The sequence below is a fragment of the Rhinoraja longicauda genome, chromosome 3 (genome assembly GCF_053455715.1).
Source record: "Rhinoraja longicauda isolate Sanriku21f chromosome 3, sRhiLon1.1, whole genome shotgun sequence".
NCBI lineage: Eukaryota > Metazoa > Chordata > Chondrichthyes > Rajiformes > Arhynchobatidae > Rhinoraja > Rhinoraja longicauda.
The window spans coordinates 99,440,863-99,462,571 of record NC_135955.1 but is presented as its reverse complement, the minus strand read 5'-3'; the positions used below and the strand labels follow the sequence as shown (position 1 = coordinate 99,462,571).

General features: G+C 44.0%; 1 protein-coding gene across 1 annotated transcript in view; it reads right to left on the bottom strand.

Moving 5' to 3' along the window:
• Positions 1-8,085: 8,085 nt before the first annotated feature.
• dmgdh (dimethylglycine dehydrogenase) overlaps positions 8,086-21,709 on the bottom strand; it is an 86,672-nt gene continuing 73,048 nt past the window's right edge. Inside the window, exons 14-16 of the mRNA XM_078396744.1 lie at positions 17,904-17,963; positions 15,426-15,560; positions 8,086-10,185 (exon numbers count right to left, since the gene is read on the bottom strand). Coding sequence (XP_078252870.1) covers positions 9,970-10,185; positions 15,426-15,560; positions 17,904-17,963 — 411 coding nt within the window. The 3' untranslated portion in view covers positions 8,086-9,969. The remainder of the gene's footprint in view (positions 10,186-15,425; positions 15,561-17,903; positions 17,964-21,709) is intronic.

Below are 21,709 nucleotides of genomic sequence, written 5' to 3'. Positions count from 1 at the left end.
TTCCTTGATCATTGTTTGCTTTGAGCTGCTGTTTTCACAGCTTACCCTTCCATATTTCTAGTCTCCCTCTCCCCTGACTCACAGTCTGAAGAAGGGTCTCGACCCGAAACGTCATCCTTTCATTCTCGTATAAGAAAATAACTGCAGATGCTGGTACAAATCGATTTATTCACAAAATGCTGGTAACTCAGCAGGTCAGGCAGCATCTCGGGAGAGAAGGAATGGGTGACGTTTCGGGTCGAGACCCTTCTTCAGACTGAAGAAGGGTCTCGACCCGAAACGTCACCCATTCCTTCTCTCCCGAGATGCTGCCTGACCTGCTGAGTTACTCCAGCATTTTAGACAATAGACAATAGACAATAGGTGCAGGAGTAGACCATTCGGCCCTTCGAGCCAGCACCGCCATTCAATGTGATCATGGCTGATCATTCTCAATCAGTACCCCGTTCCTGCCTTCTCCCCATACCCCCTGACTCCGCTATCCTTAAGAGCTCTATCTAGCTCTCTCTTGAATGTATTCAGAGAATTGGCCTCCACTGCCCTCTGAGGCAGAGAATTCCACAGATTCACAACTCTCTGACTAAAAAAGTTTTTCCTCATCTCTGTTCTAAATGGCCTACCCCTTATTCTTAAACTGTGGCCTCTGGTTCTGGACTCCCCCAACATTGGGAACATGTTTCCTGCCTCTAACATGTCCAACCCCTTAATAATCTTATACGTTTCGATAAGATCCCCTCTCATCCTTCTAAATTCCAGTGTATACAAACCTAGTCGCTCCAGTCTTTCAACATAGGACAGTCCCGCCATTCCGGGAATTAACCTACGCTGCACGCCCTCAATAGCAAGAATATCCTTCCTCAAATTTGGAGACCAAAACTGCACACAGTACTCCAGGTGCAGTCTCACTAGGGCCCTGTACAACTGCAGAAGGACCTCTTTGCTCCTATACTCAACTCCTCTTGTTATGAATGCCAACATTCCATTGGCTTTCTTCACTGCCTGCTGCACCTGCATGCTTCCTTTCAGTGACTGATGCACTAAGACACCCAGATCACGCTGTACGTCCCCTTTTCCTAACTTGACACCATTCAAATAATAATCTGCCTTCCGATTCTTACCACCAAAGTGGATAACCTCACACTTATCCACATTAAACTGCATCTGCCATGCATCCGCCCACTCACACAACCTGTCCAAGTCACCCTGCAACCTCATAGCATCTTCCTCACAGTTCACACTGCCACCTAGCTTTGTATCATCGGCAAATTTGCTAATGGTACTTTTAATCGCTTCATCCAAGTCATTGATGTATATTGTAAATAGCTGCGGTCCCAACACCGAGCCTTGCGGTACCCCACTAGTCACTGCCTGCCATTTTGTGAATAAATCCTTTCATTCTCTCCAGAGATGCTGCCAGTCCCGCTGAGTTGCTCCACCATTTTGTGTCTATCTTCGGTGTAAAGCAGCATCTGCAGTTCCTTGCCACAGGGAAAAGTGTTTGTTTGCGTGCTATCCAGTCAGCGAAAAGACTACAAATGAATACACTCAAGCCGTCCAGTGCACAGGTAAAGGATAAAGTGTACAACTTCAGTGCAAGGTATAACATGGTCTAATTTATATTATTGTCGCAGATTGGATCAAATCTCGAAAGATTAAGCAATCTGTGCTTTTCCACACATGTAAAGTTACGGTCACTTGGAAAGTTATCAATTAGCCAAGGAGAGCTAGTATGAGTGGAGAAGAAATGAAATCAGAAGTAAAATAAATTGGCAACTAAATAACTTCTCAATTAAGCATTTTACAGGGAAACATGGACAAGCAAAGGAAGATCAATTATCCAACAAACATTTCACCTCATACAACTACCTCTTGTTATATGCTCGAACTGGAAATAAAAGATGTATAAATTCAACATGATAAGAATTCCATTCATTAAAAAGAAACAGAAAACCAAAGGGATTTCAATAAATCAATTTTATTTGCAGAGTATTAATGCAATGTATACTTATTCTTTAATCAAACTGCATACTACAGGTTAAGGCAAGTAATATTCCGCTTAATTATAAATTAGTTCACATTTTAGTCATTGAATTATAAATTAAGATTTCCGTCTCTTACCAGTCTGAATTAGAGTCCCAACCCATATCGCTGTCTGTCTATTCTCTCCTCAGATGCTGCCTGAACCACTGTGTTCCTCCAGTACTTTGTTATTTATTCTTATAATTTGGTACAATTGTCCAGTGAGTAAACTTGCCACAGTATTAAAGACACGTTCACCAAAAGAACATATATAAATTGTACCTATCATTCTTCAAGTTCTTTCACTTTTATCTGCTTTGCTGTTGAGAGGTTTGCCTGTCGTTAACTTTTAAGTACTTTACTGCAGTCCCCTTTAGCTTTAGGGCGGCACCGTGGGGCAGCAGAAAAACTGCTGCCTGACAGCGCTTGCTGTACCGGAGACCCAGGTTCAATCCTGTCTGTACGGAGTTTGTACGTTCTCCCCGTGACCGCGTGGGTTTTCTCCGAGATCTTCGGTTTCCTCCCACACTCTAAGGACGTACAGGTTCGTGGGTTAATTGGCTTGGGTTTCTATGGTATAAGTGTATAATTGACCCTAGTGTGTGTAGGTTTGTGTTAATGTGCGGGGATCGCTGGTCGGTGCGGACTCGGTGGGCTGAAGGGCCTGTTTCCGCGCTGTATCTCTAAACTAAACTAAACTTTTTAGCTAAAGTTGCTGGACAACTTCCAAAAGGTTTGGAGAGATGTTGTCCTAACATAGGCAAATGGAACTAGCTTAGGTGGGCATCTTGGTCAGCATTGAAAAATTGAGAAGGCCCATTCCTTGCTATATTACTCTATAACTAATCCAGCCAGTGTCTCTCTTAACTACCAGTGAGATCAGACAAGTGCCTGCCTAAAGGAGGATTTGAAATTACTTGCTTTCATTGTGAATTAACTATAAATGCAGATTGTATAGGGCCCTGGTAAGACCACATCTGGAGTATTGTGTACAGTTTTGGTCTCCTAATTTGAGGAAGGACATCCTTGTAATTGAGGCAGTGCAGCGTAGGTTCACGAGATTGATCCCTGGGATGGCGGGACTGTCATATGAGGAAAGACTGAAAAGACTAGGCTTGTATTCACTGGAGTTTAGGATGAGAGGGGATCTTATAGAAACATATAAAATTATAAAAGGACTGGACAAGCTAGATGCAGGAAAAATGTTCCCAATGTTGGGCGAGTCCAGAACCAGGGGCCACAGTCTTAGAATAAAGGGGAGGCCATTTAAAACTGAGGTGAGAAAAAACATTTTCACCCAGAGAGTTGTGAATTTGTGGAATTCTCTGCCACAGAGGGCAGTGGAAGCCAAATCACTGGATGGATTTAAGAGAGAGTTAGATAGAGCTCCAGGGGCTAGTGGAATCGAGGGATATCGGGAGAAGGCAGGCACGGGTTATTGATTGTGGATGATCAGCCATGATCACAATGAATGGCGGTGTTGGCTTGAAGGGCCAAATGACATCCTCCTGCACCTATTTTCTATGTTTCTATTTGTTTTTGAATATTTTGCTGTCATTTATGACTGGACGGATTTAGCAAGCTGCAGAATTTATTTTGCAAAAATGCATTTTCGTTCAAAAATGTCATTTCTACACTGTGGATCATTTTTTATTTGATTTATTCATTTTTAGCACCTTCTGATGTTCAGCATCCCCCTCTCACCAGTAACTCTCAATGGCAGACCACTGTAAGAGTGTTATTTGAAATACGTTTAAGCTGAGAGGGAAAAAATTTAATAGGATCCTCAGGGGTAACTTTTTCACACAGAGGGTGGTGGGCATATGGAATGAGCTTCCAGAGGAGGTAGTTGAGGCAGGTACTATAACAAAATGTAAAAGACATTTAGACCGGTGCTTAGATAGAAAAGGTTTAGTGGAATATGGGCCAAACATGGGCAGATGGGACTAGTGTAGATGGGGCATCTTGGTTGGCTTGGACAAGTTGGGCCGAAGGGCCAATTTCCATGCTCTATGACTCTATGGCTGTTTCCCTATTGATTCAAGATAGGTACTGATTAAGATGGCAATGTAAATACTTTATTGTGAATGAACTTGAACTTTGAAAAAAAAACGCATTCCACCAAGACTTGTAAGAATCTGGAATCGTGGTTGCAGAATTGAAAGGCTGGATAGCATAGCCCAGAATTGTGATATCCATCAGAAAGATGAAATTAAATTCAAGACGAATTATTTATCAGTCTGAAGAAGAGTCTCGACCCGAAACGTCACCCATTCCTTTTCCTCAGAGATGCCTGCCTGTCCCGCTGAGTTACTCCAGCATTTTGTCTCTACCTTCAATTTAAACCAGCATCTGCAGTTCTTTCCTACACATGAACTATTTATTTATTTGGCCAAAGGCAGGAGGAACTCAGTGGGCTAGGTAGTATCTGCGGAGGGAATGGGCAAATGACATTTCGGATTGGGACCCGACAGACTGATTGGAATATGCGGGAGGGAACTGGAAAAGAGACTGGAAAGAGAGAGCTGGCAAAGCCTAGCGAATGATACAGGTGAGGGGAGTGTGATTGGCAGATGGATGGAGTAAGTGACAAAGACTAGAGGTGAAATGGATCCAAACGGGTGGCAGATAAGGAAAGACGGAGCAAATGTAAAGTCTGAGGGAGCGATGTGGGTGGAAGGGGACGGGAGAAAAGGGGATAACATGGAAATATGGGACTCAATGAAGGGAGTTGAGGGTACGGAGAAAATGAAATGAGCAAGGTGATGGGAGTTGGGAGAAATGTATGCTCTGGGGTGGAGGGGATGTGGAGGGAGGGGACAGGGAAAGAGGGAGTTTGGAGGGTATTACTTGAAACTGGAGAATTCAATGTTCATACCGTTAGGTTGTAAGCTACCCAAGCAGAATATGAGGTGTCATTCCTCAAGTTTGGATGTGGTCTCACTCTAGCAATTGGGGAGGTCAAGAACAGAAAGGTCAGTATAGGAATGGGGAGATAAAGTGGTTAGTAACCGGGAGATCTAGTAAGCCTTGGCGGACTGAGTGCAAGTGTTCGGCGAAAGGGTCATCAAGTCTATGCTTTGTCTCGCTGATATAAATGAGGCCACATTGGGAGCACGGAAAGTAATAGGCAAGATTGGAAGAGGTGCACATGAATATCTATCTCACCTGGAAGGGCTGCTGGGGTCCATGCAGGAAGTGAGATGTGTAAGAGCAGGGGTGACATCTGCTTTGGTTGCAGGGAAAAGTACCTGGGGAAGGGGGCAAGTAGGATCGAAAGCAATGAGCGAGAGTGGTCTTTGCAGAAAGGAGTGGGGACAGGGGAGATGTGACTGGTGGTGGGATCACTTTGAAAGTGACGGAAATGTTGGAGAACGATGTGTTTGATGCAGAGGCTGGTGGGGTGAAAGGTGAGGACCTGATAAACTCTATCCTTCTTCCATCTAAGGGGAGTGGGAACGAGAGCAAAAGTGCAGGATGCAGAAGAGACATGGATGAGAACTCCATCCACAAACTCAGGAGGAAAACTATGTTTACAGAAGAAAGAGGAATTCTCGGATGAACTTGGGAAAGGCATCCTTGCAAGAGCCAGGGTGTGAGGAGATGTATTTGAGATAGATTTGGGAGTCAGTGGATTTACAGCAGACACGTCGACAGTTTATTCCCTGTGATGGAGACAGAGAGGGGAGAGGGGTGTCAGAGAGAGTCCAAGTGAATTTGAGGTGGAGACTAGCAGTAATGTTGATGAAATCCATGAGTTCTACTGGCGGTGCAGAAGGCAGCCCCCATGCAGTTGTCGATTTATCAGAGAAAGAGTTATAGACAATAGACAAAAGATGCACGAGTAGGCCATTCGGCCCTTCGAGCCAGCACCGCCATTCAATGTGATCATTCACAATCAGTACCCCGTTCCTGCCATCTCCCCATATCCCCTGACTCCGCTATCTTTAAGAGCTCTATCCAGCTCTCTCTCTTGAAAGCATCCAGAGAATTGGCCTCCACTGCCTTCTGAGGCAGAGAATTCCACAGATTTACAACTCTCTGACTGAAAAAGTTTCTGCTCATCTCCAATCTAAATGGCCTATCCCTTATTCTTAAACTGTGGCCCCTGGTTCTGGACTCCCCCAACATTGGGAACATGTTTCCTGCCTCTAATGTGTCCAATCCCTTAATAATCTTATATGTTTCAATAGGATCTCCTCTCATCCTTCTAAATTCCAGCATATACAAGCCTAGTTGCTCCAGTCTTTCAACATGGCATGGCGGCGCAGCGGTAGAGTTGCTGCCTTACAGCGAATGCAGCGCCGGAGACTCAGGTTCGATCCTGACTACGGGATCTGTACGGAGTTTGTACGTTCTCCCCGTGACCTGCGTGGGTTTTCCCCGAGATCTTCGGTTTCCTCCCACACTCCAAAGACGTACAGGTATGTAGGTTAATTGACTGGGTAAATGTAAAAATTGTCCCTAGTGTGTGTAGGATAGTGTTAATGTGCAGGGATCGCTGGGCGGTGCGGACAGTCCCGCCATTCCGGGAATTAACCTAGTGAACCTACGCTGCATGCCCTCAATAGCAAGAATGTCCTTCCTCAAATTTGGGGACCAAAACTGCACACAGTACTCCAGGTGCAGTCTCACTAGGGCCCTGTACAACTGCAGAAGGACCTCTTTGCTCCGATACTCAACTCCTCTTGTCATAAAGGCCAACATGCCATTAGCTTTCTTTACTGCCTGCTGTACTTGCATGCTAACTTTAAGTGACTGATAAACAAAGACACCCAGATCTCTTTGTACTTCCCCATTTCCTAACGACACTATTCCGATAATAATCAGCCTTCCTGTTCTTACCCCCAAAGTGGATAACCTCACATTTATGCACATTAAACTGCATCTGCCATGCATCCACCCATTCACACAACCTGTCAAAGTCACCCTGCATCCTCGTAGCATCTTCTTCACAGTTCACACTGCCACCCAGCTTTGTATCATCCGCAAATTTGCTAATGTTACTTTTAATCCCTTCATCTAAGTCATTAATGTATGTTATAAATAGCTGCGGTCCCAGCACCGAGCCTTGCGGTACCCCACTATTCCCTGCCTGCTATTCTGAAAGGGACCCGTTAATCCCTACTCTTTGTTTCCTGTCTGCCAACCAATTTTCTATCCATGTCAGCACCCTACCCTCAATACCATGTGCTCTAATCTTGCCCACTAATCTCCTATGTGGTACCTTATCAAAGGCTTTCTGAAAGTCCAGGTACACTACATCCACTGGCTCTCCGTTGTCCATTTTCCCAGTTACATCCTCAAAAAATTCCAGAAGATTAGTCAAGCATGATTTCCCCTTCGTAAATCCATGCTGACTCGGAACAATCCTGTTACTGCTATCTAAATGTTCCACAATTTCATTTTTATAATTGACTCCAGCATCTTCCCCACCACTGATGTCAGGCTAACTGGTCTATAATTTCTTGTTTTCTCTCTCCCTCCTTTCTTAAAAAGTGGGATAACATTAGCTACCCTCCAATCCACAGGAACTGATCCTGAATCTATAGAACATTGGAAAATGATCATCAATGCGTCCATGATTTCTAGAGCCACTTCCTTAAGTACCCTGGGATGCAGACCATCAGGCCCTGGGGATTTATCAGCCTTCAGTCCCATCAGTCTACCCAACACCATTTCCTGCCTAATTTGAATTTCCTTCAGTTTCTCCGTCACCCTAGGACCTCTGTCCACCAGTATATCTGGGAAATTGTTGGTGTCTTCCTTTGTGAAGACAGATCCAAAGTACCTATTCAACTCATCTGCCATTTCCTTGTTCCCCATAATAAATTCTGTCTTCAAGGGACCCACATTTGCCTTAACTATTTTTTTCCTCTTCACATACCTAAAGAAGCTTTTACTATCCTCCTTTATATTCTTGGCTATTGGGGGATGGTGCCAATGTACGTATGGTACAAGATAGACACAAAATGCTGGAGTAACTCAGCGGGACAGGCAGCATCTCTGGAGAGAAGGAAATGTGTACTTTTTTCCTTCTCTCCAGAGATGCTGCCTGTCCCGCTGAGTTACTCCAGCACTCTGTGAAACGTCACCTATCCATGTTCTCCAGAGATGCTGCCTGTCCCGCTGAGTTACTCCAGCATTTTGTGTCTATCTTCAATTTAAACAATCATCTGCAGTTCCTACGTATGGAAAAAGAAGTGTACAACATAACCAACAAATAGCTAGGCATAGCTGGAATCATAAGAGATGTTTAGGATGAGGACATGTTCTGTCTTATGTAGGAGAGTGTTAATTGAGAGCAATTCATTGGATCTCTGTTCATGGAAGAACTGGAGGTTTTGAGGCCTTCCCGATGGGAAATGGTGGTGTAAAGGGACTGAACATCCATGGTAAAGTTGAGCCGATATTAATGAGTTATAAATTATTGAAATGGTGAGGAGCATGAGGTGTCTGAGATGTAGGTTGGAAGAGACTGGCAAGAGGGGTTTAGATAGGAGTGAGGTATTTCAAGAGAGGTTCGGTTGGGCTGGAGCAGACAGAAACAATGGCTTACAGCAGAAATAGGCAGCCCGCTTGTGGAATTTGGGATGGAGAAAGAAATAGGCAGTACGGTGAAATAGGCCACCATACGGTTGAAGGCTGCGGAGGGGGAGATAACCGGAGGCGATCAGATTGGTAATGGTTTGGGAGAACATGGCCTGGTGTTCGTTAATGGGGTCGTGGTCAAGACGTAGGTATGAAGATGTGTTCAAGGCTTGACTCCCGGCCTCAGCAGAGTAGAGGTCAATGGCGCCTCCTTTGTCAGTAGGTTTGATGACAATATTGGGATTGGTACTGAGTGAGCAGAAGGCGGTGTGTTCGGAGGAGGTGAGGTTGGAGTGAGTAAACGGAGATAGTTTGTGTCATGGCAGTGAACACGTTCCAACATTCTTCCTTCTCCTGTCTCCAAGGCACCTCATCCTCCTGGAACCCATGCTGACATCCACTCTCTCTCCACCCACGTAGATTCCAATATTAATTCCCTTGACTGGTCTTTGGTAATAAATGGAGGATAACTGGAGTTTTGCTATATAACTTTGAAAACTTTAAACACATAATCACATCCTGCCTTGAATAAGACTTTCTGCCTTGATGAGTGAAACGTAAATGGACTCCCATACATTTAGTAATGATTGAACAGCTAAAGAGAGATAATTGTACAAAGGGAGCAGATGGTACATGACTTTGAAAAATAATTGGTTTCAAAGTATTAGTTCCATTTGGATGAAGGATTATCACATCCAACTGCAAGTGTTTCATGAATTCAGATTAAAAATTATTTAAAGCATTACTTAATTGGTTTGAGAATGCCTTTGATCCTGAAATGGTAGACTTAGCTAAACCTCTTTGATTCTTTCCAATTAACTACATGATTGCAATTTTTGTTCTGCACTTTTGAGACAATGATGAGACCGGTGCTGTAGGGTGTTTTGTTAATCCTGAGGCAGATTTTCCTACTTCGCTTCTGAAGGGAGAGATTGACAATCTTTGTTACAGAACATGTGTGAATGCATAATACTTTCTGAAGGGCATTTTACTGAGGTCAGCATCTGCACACACACAAACACACACACACACACACACACACACACACACACACACACACACACACAAACACACACACACACACACACACACACACACACACACACACAATCCCTAGTAATTAGAAGTTTGGTCCCAGATGAGGCAGGGCTTAACAAAAATCGTTCCTACCTCATTGAAATACGACCCAGCACTTCCAGGTGGAGATTGCAAAAGTAACTAATTAAAATTACTTCCAAATTTTCAACCCTGTACTTATTTTTCACATTTAAAAAGCTAAGATATATTTTGTTCCAAAGGTGCCTACAGCATTCACGTACTTCTTTAATCCACTATATTGGATTTGCATTCTTTTTAATATTAAACTTGTGAAATATCACTTTTCTTCTTCATTCGAGTCCGGGTTGGTTCGGTCAGTACCAATGGTTCTTGGATGATTACGGCATTGTACTTTTTGTTCAGCAGCTCCACTTCCACGTGCTGCCCTATTTTACTGAGTTCCACAGGCAGGTACGCAAAGGCCACACTCTGCTGTGTGTTGTAGCTGTAGGCTCCGGATGTAGTGTTACCTACGACCTTAATAAAGAAGAATACTACTTCATAAGATCAACAATCCTTTCAAAGAGATGGCACCTAGTTTAATTCTTTGATCAAATGTGTTTAATTCTTTCTTTGTTCAATTCCTTATTTAATTTTGTGTAATTCATTGATTAATTGTTTGATTAGATTTTGGTCAAATTCAGTCAAATTTACAACTAAAACCTACCGACTCCCACAGCCACCAGGATTGCACTTCCTTCCACCCTGCCTCTTACAAAGACGCTATTCCCTACTCTCGAGGCATAGAAGGCTACAGATGTAATGCAGGTAAATGGGACCAGTACAGATGGATGCACCAGTTGCTGTGGACATAGTCGGCCAAAGTGCCTGGGTCTGTGTTATACAATTCGATAACTCTACAGGGTAGAGAATTCAAGAGATTCACCACCCGTCTACCCTGTCACACCCCTCAAGATTTTATATGTTTTAATAAAATTCTTATGAATAGATTTACCCGTATTTGGACCGGTATGGGATGGTCAGCCTTACATAGGGCAGATCATCTCTTATGAACCTGATTGAGTTTTTTGACAGGGACGAATATAATTGATGAATGTAGGCCACTGGATGTCTTATACATGGACTTTGGTAAAGCGTTCAACAAGATGATTCGCTGATCCAGAAGATTAAGGTACATGAGGATCCACAGTGGCTAGATGGATTGCATTCAAAACTGGCATAGCCATAGACATAGTAGAAAAATGTGGAAACTGGAAAATGCAGATGCTGGTTTACAAAAAAAGACACAAAGTGCTGGGGTAACTCAGTGGGTCAGGCAGCATCTCTGGAGAAGTTCATAAGCTATAGGAACACAGTCAGCCCAGCAAGTCTACTCTGCCGTTCAATCATGGCTGATCTATTGTCGGCACAAAATCCTGGAGTAACTCAGCAGGACAGGCAGCATCTCTGGAGAGAAGGAATGGGTGAAGCTTCAGGTTGAGACCCTTCTTCAGACTGAAGGGTGACGTTTTGGGTCGAGACCGAAACGTCACCCATTCCTTCTCTCCAGAGATGCTGCCTGCCCCGCTGAGTTACTCCAGCTTTTTGTGTCTATAAACCCCAAAGTACCATCCAAGTGAAAGATTATGTCCAAGCCACATTAGGGAGGATCCAGCAGATGACCAATAGTTTGATCATGGAATTAAAGAGTTGAAAAATAAGTAGAGAGGTAGAATTCACACCAAGGTCATCAAAGCTTACTGGGAGCAGGCAGGAGAATGGGGTTGAAAGGGAAAAATAGATCAGTCCTTAATCGAATGGTGGAGCAGACTTGATGGGTTGAAGGGCTGAATTTTGCTCCTACATCTTATGTAATTATATGGAACGAGCTGCCAGATGAGGTAGTACGATAACAGCATTAAAAAGGACACTTGGACAGGCACGTGGATAGGAAAGCTTTTGAGGGATATGGCCCAAATGCAGGCAAGTGGGATTAGTGTAGATGGGGTATCTTGGTCGGCGTGGGCAAGTTGAGCTATTGGGTCTGTTTCCTTATCACTTATGACTCTATAATCATCATCAGAGACCCACACCACCCTGGCCACACACTCACTTCACTCCTGCCACCCGGAAGAAGATATGAAGGAGCCTGGAAACTAATATTCAGGTTCAGGAACAGCTTCTTCCCAGCAGCCATCGGGTTATTAAACATTACAAACTCCAAATAAGCATAATCTTAGGGGCATTGATTTTGTCCTTTTGCACTGTTATTGTTTGCTTTTTTTTCATGTGTATGTTTGTGTGTGTATATAGTGAACTTTTTTTTCTCGTTTATGATATTGTTCACAAAGTGATATGTTTATACATCCTGTTGTGCTGCTGCAAGTGAATTGTGTTGTTCTGTCTGAGAGAAATGACAATAAAAGTGGGGGGAGGGGTTGACAAATTGGGAATATGAAGATGTAGTTAAAGGGGAAGCGAATACAGGAGAAACTGTAAAGGACTCTCGAATGAATGGAAAGGGAAGTTCTAGAAGGGATATGAGAGTAAGGTCAGGGCCAATTGTGACCGGTGTGAGAGGGGAGGTAAATACCGAAGTTAAAGTGTATTTAAATGCGCGAAGTATAAAAAATAAAGTGGATGAGCTTGAGGCTCAGTTAGACATTGGCAAGTATGATGTTGTTGGAATCACTGAGACATGGCTACAAGAGGACCAGGGCTCGGAGCTGAATATTCAGGGGTACACAACGTACAGAAAAAACAGGCAGGTGGGGAGAGGGGGCGGGGTATCTCTGTTGGTAAGGAATGGTATTCACTCCCTTGCAAGGAGTGACATAGAATCAGGAGATGTAGAATCAGTATGGATAGAGATGAGGAATTGTAAGGGTAAAAAGACCCTAATGGGAGTCATCTGCAGGCCCCCAAACAGTAGCCTCGACATAGGGTGCAAGTTGAATCAGGAGCTAAAATTGGCATGTCACAAATGTAATGCTATGGTGGTCATGGGAGATTTCAACATGCAGGTAGACTGGGAAAATCAGGTTGGTAATGGACCCCAGGAAAGAGAGTTTGTGGAGTGTCTCCGAGATGGATTCTTAGAACAGCTTGTACTGGAGCCTACCAGGGAGAAGGCAATTCTGGATTTAGTGTTATGTAATGAACCTGACCGAATAAGGGGACTCGAGGTAAATGAGCCATTAGGAGGCAGTGACCACAATATGATAAGTTTTACTCTACAAATTGAGAAGGAGAAGGGAAAATCGGAGGTGTCAGTATTACAATATAGCAAAGGGGATTACAGAGGAATGAGGCAGGAGCTGGCCAAAATTGACTGGAAGGAGGCCCTAGCAGGGAAGACTGTGGAACAGCAATGGCAGGTATTCCTGGGAATAATGCAGAAGTTGCAGGATCAATTTATCCCAAAGAGGAGGAAAGATTCTAAGGGGAGTAAGAGGCACCGGTGGCTGACAAGGGAAGTCAAGGACAGCATAAAAATAAAAGGGAAGAAGTATAACATAGCAAAGCAGAGTGGGAAGCCAGAGGATTGGGACTCTTTTAAAGAGCAACAGAAGATAACTAAAAAGGCAATACGGGGAGAAAAGATGAGGTACGAGGGTAAACTAGCCAATAATATAAAGGAGGATAGTAAAAGCTTTTTTAGGTATGTAAAGAGGAAAAAAATAGTCAAGGCAAATGTGGGTCCCTTGAAGACAGAAGCAGGGGGATTTATTATGGGGAACAAGGAAATGGCAGACGAGTTAAACCGGTACTTTGGATCTGTCTTCACTAAGGAGGATACAAACAATCTCCCAGATGTTCTAGTGGCCAGAGATCCTAGGGTGACAGAGGAACTGAAGGAAATCCATATTAGGCAGGAAAAAGTTTTGGGTAGACTGATGGGACTCAAGGCTGATAAATCCCCAGGACCTGATGGTCTGTATCCCATGGTGCTTAAGGAGGTGGCTCTAGAAATTGTGGGCGCATTAATGATTATTTTCCAATGTTCTATAGATTCCGGGTCAGTTCCTGTGGATTGGAGGGTAGCTAATGTTATCCCACTTTTCAAGAAAGGAGGGAGAGAGAAAACGGGAAATTATAGACCAGTTAGTCTGACATCAGTGGTGGGGAAGATGCTGGAGTCAATTATAAAAAACGAAATTGCGGAGCATTTGGATAGCAGTAACAGGATCGTTCCAAGTCAGCATGGATTTACGAAGGGGAAATCATGCTTGACTAATCTACTGGAATTTTTTGAGGATGTAATTAGGAAAATTGACAGGGGAGAACCAGTGGATGTGGTGTACCTCGACTTTCAGAAAGCCTTCGACAAGGTCCCACATAGGAGATTGGTGGGCAAAATTAGAGCACATGGTATTGGAGGTAGGGTACTGACATGGATAGAAAGTTGGTTGACAGACAGAAAGCAAAGAGTGGGATAAATGGGTCCCTTTCAGAATGGCAGTCAGTGACTAGTGGGGTACCGCAAGGTTCAGTGTTGGGACCGCAGCTATTTACAATATACATCAATGACTTGGATGAAGGGATTAAAAGTACCATTAGCAAATTTGCAGATGATACAAAGCTGGGTGGCAGTGTAAACTGTGAGGAAGATGCTATGAGGTTGCAGGGTGACTTGGACAGGTTGTGTGAGTGGGCGGATGCTTGGCAGATGCAGTTTAATGTGGATAAGTGTGAGGTTATCCACTTTGGTGGTAAGAATGGGAAGGCAGATTATTATCTGAATGGTGTCAAGTTAGGAAAAGGGGACGTACAACGTGATCTGGGTGTCCTAGTGCATCAGTCACTGAAAGGAAGCATGCAGGTACAGCAGGCAGTGAAGAAAGCCAATGGAATGTTGGCCTTCATAACAAGAGGAGTTGAGTATAGGAGCAAAGAGGTCCTTCTGCAGTTGTACAGGGCCCTAGTGAGACAGCACCTGGAGTGGTGTGTGCAGTTTTGGTCTCCAAATTTGAGAAAGGATATTCTTGCTATTGAGGGCGTGCAGCGTAGGTTTACTAGGTTAAATCCCGGAATGGCGGGACTGTCATATGTTGAAAGACTGGAGCGACTAGGCTTGTATACACTGAAATTTAGAAGGATGAGAGGGGATCTTATCAAAACGTATAAGATTATTAAGGGGTTGGACACATTAGAGGCAGGAAACATGTTCCCAATGTTGGGGGAGTCCAGAACCAGGGGCCACAGTTTAAGAATAAGGGGTAGGCCATTTAGAACAGAGATGAGGAAAAAGTTTTTCAGTCAGAGAGTTGTGAATCTGTGGAATTCTCTGCCTCAGAGGGCAGTGGAGGCTAATTCTCTGAATACATTCAAGAGAGAGCTAGATAGAGCTCTTAAGGATAGCGGAGTCAGGGGGTATGGGGAGAAAGCAGGAACGGGGTACTGATTGAGAATGATCAGCCATGATCACATTGAATGGCGGTGCTGGCTCGAAGGGCCGAATGGCCTACTCCTGCACCTATTGTCTATTGTCTATTGTCTAAAACACTCTTAGCTCTTGACTTCAAATACTTATAAAAAGAGAGATTTGAGACCTAAACCAACATTATGGCGGCCTCTGGTGGAGTGAATAAAATTGGTGCCGTGAGAAAAGTCAGAAATTGAGGAGAGTTGTAAGGCTAGAGGAGGTTACAAGCACTTCATTAAAATGTCTTCCTGTGATAAATAGCCACAGGCTGCTGATGTTTGGCCAGCTGTAGCCTTCTGGTTTTAAGTGTACAATTGTTCTTTTAATGGGACTTAATTTTCTTTAGACTCACCTTGTCTTGATACCAGATGCTTTCATTTCCTTCAGGATCCACGTTGTCAGTCTGCATGCCGAGGTACACCAGTTTGCGTTTCACCCCCTCTTTCTTGATGCTTTGTAAAGCCTGTTTTCCAATAAATTCTGTTGGCTGAATGGGGGGAAAAAAGTTAAGACACTCTCCAGCTGTTCTTATTCTGAATACCTTCCCATTTGTCAAGAAATTATTTATTATACAGTAAACCCACGTGATACGGGGGAAATGTGTCCGTTGTTGCTTCTTCAGTCAGAGGGTGGTGAATTTGTGGAATTCATTGCCACAGACGGTTGCAAAGGCCAAGTTAATGGATATTTTTAAGGCGGAAATTGACAGATTTTTGATTAGTGAGGGTGTCAGGGGTTATGGGGAGAAGGCAGGAGAATGGGGTTGAGAGGGAAAGATAGATCAGCCACGATTGAATGACGGTGGACTTGATGGACCGAATGGCCTAATTTTGCTCCTATAAGTTACACAATCTTGCTGATTGTGTGCCATATCCGAGTAAGGGATTCACTCCAACCACTTAGCAGTGACTCCGTGAATGAATGAGTTGTTTTCAAATACAAAGTTCTTTTTAACAGCTAAAAATATATTTTGATTACTGCAAGCTTAAACTATTAAAGACTGTATGTTACATTGTTTAATAGAGTTAAGTGTCCATCCCAGCGATCGCTTGCCAATTTCCATGCCTTGTCAATTCCCATGCCTTGTCAATTTCAATGCCTTCCTCAGTGTAACTAGCAGCCTGTGTTCTTAAAGAAACAGTCCGTTATAACTCAAATCCATTACAAAGAGGTCTGTAGTAACGAGGGTTTACTGTAATGAGCTTGAACTGATTATGTATGGTATATCCAAAGACGTACAGGTATGTAGGTTAATTGACTGGGTAAATGTAAAAAATTGTCCCTAGTGTGTGTAGGATAGTGTTAATGTGCGGGGATCGCTGGGCGGCGCGGACTTGGTGGGCCGAAAAGGCCTGTTTCCGCGCTGTATCTGAAATATGAAAATATGAAGAAAAAAAAATCTGATTTGTTTGCGAGGAGGATGCTAGGAGGCTGCAGAGTGACTTGGATAGATTAGGCGAGTGGGCAAATGCATGGCAGATGCAATATAATGTGGATAAATGTGAGGTTATCCACTTTGGCGGCAAGAACAGGAAAGCAGAGTATTACCTGAATGGTGACCGATTGGGAGAAGGGGAGATGCAACGTGACCTGGGTGTCATGGTGCACCAGTCATTGAAAGCAAGCATGCAGGTGCAGCAGGCAGTGAAGAAAGCGAATGGTATGTTGGCATTCATAGCAAGAGGATTTGAGTTTAGGAGCAGGGAGGTTCTGCTGCAGTTGTACAGGGCCTTGGTGAGACCGCACCTGGAGTATTGTGTGCAGTTTTGGTCTCCTAACCTGAGGAAAGACGTTCTTGCCTTAGAGGGAGTACAGAGAAGGTTCACCAGATTGATCCCTGGGATGGCAGGACTTTCATATGAGGAAAGACTGGATAGACTGGGCTTGTACTCGCTGGAATTTAGAAGACTGAGGGGGGATCTTATAGAAACATTTAAAATTCTTAAGGGGTTGGAGAGGCTAGATGCGGGAAGATTGTTCCCGATGTTGGGGGAGTCCAGAACCAGGGGTCACAGCTTAAGGATAAGGGGGAAGTCTTTTAGGACCGAGATGAGAAAACATTTCTTCACACAGAGAGTGGTGAGTCTGTGGAATTCTCTGCCACAGAAGGTAGTTGAGGCCAGTTCATTGGCTATATTTAAGAGGGAGTTAGATGTGGCCCTTTTTGCTAAAGGGATCAGGGGGTATGGAGAGAAGGCAGGTACAGGCTACTGAGCTGGATGATCAGCCATGATCATATTGAATGGCGGTGCAGGCTCGAAGGGCCGAATGGCCTACTCCTGCATCTATTTTCTATGTTTCTATGTTTCTATGTTTGGATAGCATGAAAAACAAAGCATTTTACTGTACCTGCAACAATAAAAAACCTAAAGCTAACTTACTCATGCATGTGAAAACGACCATTTGTGTAGATCTATGCAAAGAAACACCCAGCACAATTAAAATGTATTGACCTTCATGTTTCCCTTATTAGAATGTGCATTTCATATTATGTGATATCATGTGAATGTAATTTTGCACTAAAATGCACTGTTGTTTTACGCTGCAATGGTATTGCTGATCTGCACTGAGAAGGGATCATGGTGAGAAGTGACATTGCAATCAGCCCCTGCTCAGCTTTTGACGAGATGTGTTAGGTCCTGACAGAATAGAATTAGCAGGGAGGATAAGTGGATTGGAAAAGCCGGTGTAAAGATCAGTACAAGATGGTCAGTGGTAATTGGAAGCAAATGAAATAGCCCACTGAACATTATGGGGAAGGGACTACAGGGGCAATGAATTTAATCAACGCAGGTGGTCTTACTGCCTGATGTTCATTAATCACTCTTACCTTGTTTAACTTAATGAAATAGTCCAACCCTGCTTCAAAGGCATTTGTGTCACAGTTCATCTGGAAGATAAAATAGATAGTTTTTAAAAATAATTAAACCCCCCAGCAAATCATGTACTTTACATGTTATAGCACAGTGTTGAAGATGTATTCATACAATCAGTGGGATGGGGGGTTGCAATACAACATATTAAATTAAGCTGCCGAGAAGATCTATTCACTCAGCATCTAGCACACAATCATTTAGAAAATAAATCTGAAGGACTTTGAAAAACGAGATGGCAAACAAATTAAATGGCATGTTGCTGAAGCACACAGACAGGTATAGTCAATCTCCAGTTTTTGCTGTGGGGATTGCTGCTCAGTATGGACTCGGTGGGCCGAAGGGCCTGTTTCCGCGCTGTATCTTGAAACAAAACTAAATTAAATTAAAAATTTCCCCTCTTATTTTAAACCTATGTCCCATGGTTCTGGATATCTCCACTCTGGGTAAAAGGTTTGTAAAACTCATAATAGAGACCCCTTCTGGTCCTAATTCTATCTTCCATTACCATTTATTGGTAAGTCCAGCAGTAAGAACATGTTGCATCTGCTCATGGATCTAAATAAAATTAATGAAGCTCAGATCTGTCTGTCTGTGGCAGATGTGTGTGATTCCGTGACTAAATATGCTGAGTTTCATGATGTCCATAAGTCGTAGGAGCAGAAATGGGCCATTCGGCCCATCTACACCATTCAATCATGGCTGATCTATCTATCAGTCTCAAGCCCATTCTCCTGACTTATCCCCATAACCCCTGACACCCATATCAGTCAAGAATCTGTCAATCTCTGCCTTAAAAATATCCATTGACGGCCTCCACAGCCATCTGTGGCAATGAGTTCCACAGATTCATCACCTTCTGACTAAAGATAGATCAGCCACGGTTGAATGGCGCAGTAGACTTGATGGGCCGAATGGTCTTATTTCTGCTCCTCGAACTATTAACATAAAGAAATTCCTCCTCATCCCCATTCTAAACGCACATCCTTTTATTCTGAGGCTGTGCCCTTTGGTCCTATCATCATATCATATCATATATATACAGCCGGAAACAGGCCTTTTCGGCCCTCCAAGTCCGTGCCGCCCAGCGATCCCCGCACATTAACACTATCCTACACCCACTAGGGACAATTATTATTATTATTATTATTTTTTTTTACATTTACCCAGCCAATTAACCTACATACCTGTCCTAAACTCTCCCATTGTGGAAACATCCTCTGAAGTTGAGAACCAAGCAAGAAATATTGTTGCAACACTTCGCCATCACCCTAGCCATCAGATGGGCAGTATTAAATTATTGTATTTAGTAATTTTATTAGAATTAATATAGTTTCCAGTGGCTTTAGCCACCTAATTGCCAACATCTGAGCAATACTTAGAATGACCATTGTGGGGCAGAATAGGTTTAATTTAGAGTCCAGTGCAAGTAAAGATCAGTTCATGCTACATCTCTGGAAAAACATGGATAGGTGATGTTTTGGGTTGGGTCCCTCCAGAGATACTGCCTGTCCTGCAGAGTTACTCCAGCACTTTGTGTCTTTTTTGTGTAAACCAGCATCTGCAGTTCCTTGTTTCTACTACCAGTTCATGTTATTGGCTCCATTGTGTTAATGCCACTGAACACAAATAGATTTGCCTTGGTTAAAAACCAGTGACTGAGGAAACTATACATCTCTCTAATTTTTCCAGCCACAGACAATTTTATTGACAACTAGACCAAGTGGAGCCGTTGGGCCCAGACCTCTCCTGCATTTGTGCAGCACCCACTCCTACCCCCCTCCCCTTTCCCCCCCCCCTCCCCCCTGCCACCTCTCCCCCCTCCCCCTCCCCATTCCCCCTCCCTCCTCCCCTCCCCCTGCCTCCACCCCCTCCCCCTGCCTCCACCCCCTCCCTTCCCCCCCTTCCCTTCCCCCCTTCCCCTCCCCCCTTCCCCCTCCCATCCCCCCTCCCTCCCTAGGAGATAGATTTAAACTTTAAAATGTGAATAACTTTTAAAATATAACACCGATTTCAATGAAACGTCTTCCATTTGCACCAAAGGGACGACGGTGAGTAAGGTGGGCCTAAAATTGTCGCGCTATCGTGTACTGTTTCGGCTGTAGTTCAGGAACAAACAAACAAACAAACAAACGAGAGTTTTAGTATATAGATATCAGAATCCAATTTAGTGATTTAAACCCAGCCCAACCAAGGACAAGGGGTACAATAAATTGTCCTAAGACCTAGCACCTCAGCCTTGTTTGAGTTCCATCCATCATTATTTAATTAGGCCTTTAGTTAGACAATTTGTATTTCTGCCACTCAGAATGGAACTTGAATGGAATTTAAGTAAATCTGGGTCTTATAATGTCATCAGAGGCTTTCTTTTCTTTAATGACCTGATGTGGAGAGAGGTTTTTCATTTGGGGAGAATTGTAAATATAAACCATATCCTTCTATTTCCTATGTATTTATGCATCTGTTAAATGTCTCTTAAACATCACTATTGTATATCTCCCATTTCACCTATGCATTCCATCATTTGACATTTCCACCCTGCAAATAACACTGACTAAATGGACAAAATACTGGAGTAGCTTAGCAGGTCAGGCAGCATCTCTGGAGGAAAGGGTACTTTTTCATATCTCTAGTTTCCCTCTGCACTGACTCTGAACCTGAACAAGGGTCTTTACTCGAAACATCACCTAATCCTTTTCTCCAGAGATGCTGCCTGACCCGCTGAGTTACTCTAGCATTTTGTGTCTATCTTCAGTGTAAATCAGCAACTACAGTTCCTTCCTACACAAAAATACCGACATGTATTTTATCTATGGTAGCAAGAGAGGCTCGGCGCCCTGTCTCCTGTCCCAACGTCTCGGCATGGTGTCACTCCATCGTATGTGCCTTCGGCTCTCGCCGACAGCTCGTATGTTTTCCTTCGCTGCGATGCACACAGGTCGCCCTTGCAGCGCCCATAGGAAGGTCCTTTTCGGGTGCTGCGGCCTGGGCCCACGGCTTTTGTATTGGACATGGGGGTCGGCATGAGACTGTGTCGGTGGCTCGCTTGAAACCGGCCCATTTGGACCTGAGCGAGCCAGTACAGGAGGCCCAGCCTCGCCGTCGGGGGCGTCCGCCGTCTCGGGCCAACCTAATTCGTCCTTGCGCGGGGACGTACGTACAAGGTTCGGCTGCCCGTCCGATTTTGCGCCTCTAGTTCTGCGGGGGGGGTCATGCAGCGGACCCTGGTGGTGAAACACGTGCAGTACATAACGTCCGGCTCGGGAGAGGTCACGGGGTGCCCCAGGGGAGTATCGGAAGCTGGCGCGTGGCATAGAGGAGTGGTATAGGGAATTAAAGTGGTGTTGGACGAACTTCTTGTGCTGCCTCATTCTTCGACGGACTGCTCCGTGTCCGCTGCACTATAATCTTCGGAGATCATGGGTAGGCAAATGGGGCAGCACGGTGGCACAGCGGTAGAACTGATGCCTTACAGCACCAGAGACCCAGGTTTGACACAGACTATGGGTGCTGTGTGTTTGTAGTTTGTACCATCTCCATGTGACCACATGATTTTTCTCTGTGTGTTCCAGTTTCCTCCCACAGTCCAATACGTGCTAGATTATAGGTAAGTTGGCTTTGGTAAAATTGTAAATTGTCCCCAGAATGGAGGATTGCCTTACTTTATCTGTCTAATCTCCAGGAGGATGAATCTCAGTGTAATCCACTAGTTGTGAGCTGTGACATAACTACCACCCAATATATCATGTACATGACGTGCACT